Raw genomic sequence first — 2,500 nt, 5'->3', positions numbered from 1 at the left:
AGACTTTAGTTTACACACACACACAACTATATCCTGCAAACACTAAACAGAGTTTAAACAGCTTTGATTTTATACCTGCATTTGGGGGAAGTGATATGTTACAACAGTTTTGGATGAGGTGAAAACAAACTTTCAACACAAGACAGAACACGAAACAATGGGTATAATATTTAGTAAGTTAAAGGGAAGAATGGAAGTAACTGCAAAGGGCCTATTGGCCGATATTTCTTGATGCTTCTATATTGGTGCGGAGTCTTGAAGTGGGTAGAATATAGTTGTGCATTAATTGGCTGTTGATTGCTGGTGTCGACTTCTTAATGTGTAGTGCCTCGCAGATATCAAGCCGCCTTCTATCGCTGTATCTACCGATGATTTCCGTGTTTTTTGTCAACACGGAAAATGAAAGTTTGATTCTACCACGAAAAAATTCGTGTTAGAATTATTAATCTTACTTTTTCGGTCATATTTAGTAATATATGTCTACAGGAAAGACTGCTACCAGTCTTTATATATATATAAAGATATATATATATATATATATATATATATATTATATATATATATATATATATATATATATATATATATATATATATATATAATATATGTATCCCCCCGTGTTTTCACCTTCATTGTATTATCACCTGACCTAATGAGGGTATAAAATCAACTAGTATTGTAAGATCTGTTCACTTGAGAATGAACCATGGAGGTTCGAAACGTCGTGCAAATTATACAAATAAGTGTAATACACTCTATAGTAAATCACTTCTTTTCTTCACCTTAAAAGTACGAAAATGAGTTTTGGAGAACTCCTATTTCAATTAAGCCCTGATGCTAAGAAAATAGTTAGAGGGATAGAAGCCCTAAACCAGAAAATAATAAATACAGAATATGCGGTCATATTCAATGAAACATGTTTGAAAGAAAACCTGCTGCCAGTATACACCTATATATATATATATATATATATATTATATATATATATATATATATATATATATATATATATATATATATATATATATATATATATATATATATATATATTTATATATATATATATATATATAAATATTATATATATATATATTATATATATATAATATAATATATATATATATATATATATATATATATTATATATATATATATTAGTATATTTTGGTAGCAGTCTTTCCTGTAGACATATATTATTAAATATGACCGAAAAAGTAAGATTAATAATTCTAACACGAATTTTCTCAATCTTTCGTACATTACGCTTCACTGTTGGAGGTAAATCAAAAATCACTTCTCCAAAATTCATTTTTATTTCTAGTCTGACGCGACACGGGCGCGTTTCGTAAAACTTATTACATTTTCAAAGACTTCACAAATACACAACTGATTAGAACTTACGTATCTCTGATTTTATATCTACATTTGAGTGAGGTGGGAGGGGTGATGTGGCATTAACACAAGACAGAACAAGAGGGGATATTAATAGGGTATTAAAAGTATCAACACAAGACAGAACAGAAACAATGGGTATTGAATAGAAGTGTTTGTAGAAAGCCTATTGGTCCATATTTCTTGATGCTTCTATATTGGAGCGGAGTCTTGAGGTGGGTAGAATATAGTTGTGCAATAATTGGCTGTTGATTGCTGGTGTTGACTTCTTGATGTGAAGTGCCTCGCAAACGTCAAGCCGCCTGCTATCGCTGTATCTATCGATGATTTCTGTGTTGTTTACTAGGATTTCTCTGGCGATGGTTTGGTTATGGGAAGAGATTATATGTTCCTTAATGGAGCCCTGTTGCAACAGGGATTGTTGCAACAGAGATTATATGTTCCTTAATGGAGCCCTGTTGCAACAGGGCTCCATTAAGGAACATATAATCTCTTCCCATAACCAAACCATCGCCAGAGAAATCCTAGTAAACAACACAGAAATCATCGATAGATACAGCGATAGCAGGCGGTTTGACGTTTGCGAGGCACTACACATCAAGAAGTCAACACCAGCAATCAACAGCCAATTATTGCACAACTATATTCTACCCACCTCAAGACTCCGCTCCAATATAGAAGCATCAAGAAATATGGACCAATAGGCTTTCTACAAACACTTCTATTCAATACCCATTGTTTCTGTTCTGTCTTGTGTTGATACTTTTAATACCCTATTAATATCCCCTCTTGTTCTGTCTTGTGTTAATGCCACATCACCCCTCCCACCTCACTCAAATGTAGATATAAAATCAGAGATACGTAAGTTCTAATCAGTTGTGTATTTGTGAAGTCTTTGAAAATGTAATAAGTTTTACGAAACGCGCCCGTGTCGCGTCAGACTAGAAATAAAAATGAATTTTGGAGAAGTGATTTTTGATTTACCTCCAACAGTGAAGCGTAATGTACGAAAGATTGAGAAAATTCGTGTTAGAATTATTAATCTTACTTTTTCGGTCATATTTAATAATATATTATATATATATATATATATATATATATATATATA

The 2,500-nt window shown here is 31.9% G+C and overlaps 2 protein-coding genes across 2 annotated transcripts in view; one reads left to right on the top strand and one right to left on the bottom strand.

Annotated features, from left to right (window-relative positions):
* Positions 1–2,500, top strand: part of LOC123765933 (uncharacterized) — a 270,914-nt gene that overhangs the window by 43,754 nt on the left and 224,660 nt on the right. The gene's annotated exons all lie outside the window — the stretch shown is intronic.
* The window catches only part of LOC138372116 (tripartite motif-containing protein 59-like), a 61,086-nt gene that overhangs the window by 56 nt on the left and 58,530 nt on the right, over positions 1–2,500 (bottom strand). The window contains exon 5 of the mRNA XM_069337416.1: positions 1–413. This exon is cut by the window's left edge and continues 56 nt beyond it. Coding sequence (XP_069193517.1) covers positions 363–413 — 51 coding nt within the window. The 3' untranslated portion in view covers positions 1–362. The remainder of the gene's footprint in view (positions 414–2,500) is intronic.

Source organism: Procambarus clarkii, chromosome 37, assembly GCF_040958095.1.
Source record: "Procambarus clarkii isolate CNS0578487 chromosome 37, FALCON_Pclarkii_2.0, whole genome shotgun sequence".
Classification (NCBI taxonomy): domain Eukaryota; kingdom Metazoa; phylum Arthropoda; class Malacostraca; order Decapoda; family Cambaridae; genus Procambarus; species Procambarus clarkii.
Note: the sequence above shows the minus strand (reverse complement) of the source record. Positions and strands in the feature narration are given on the sequence as shown.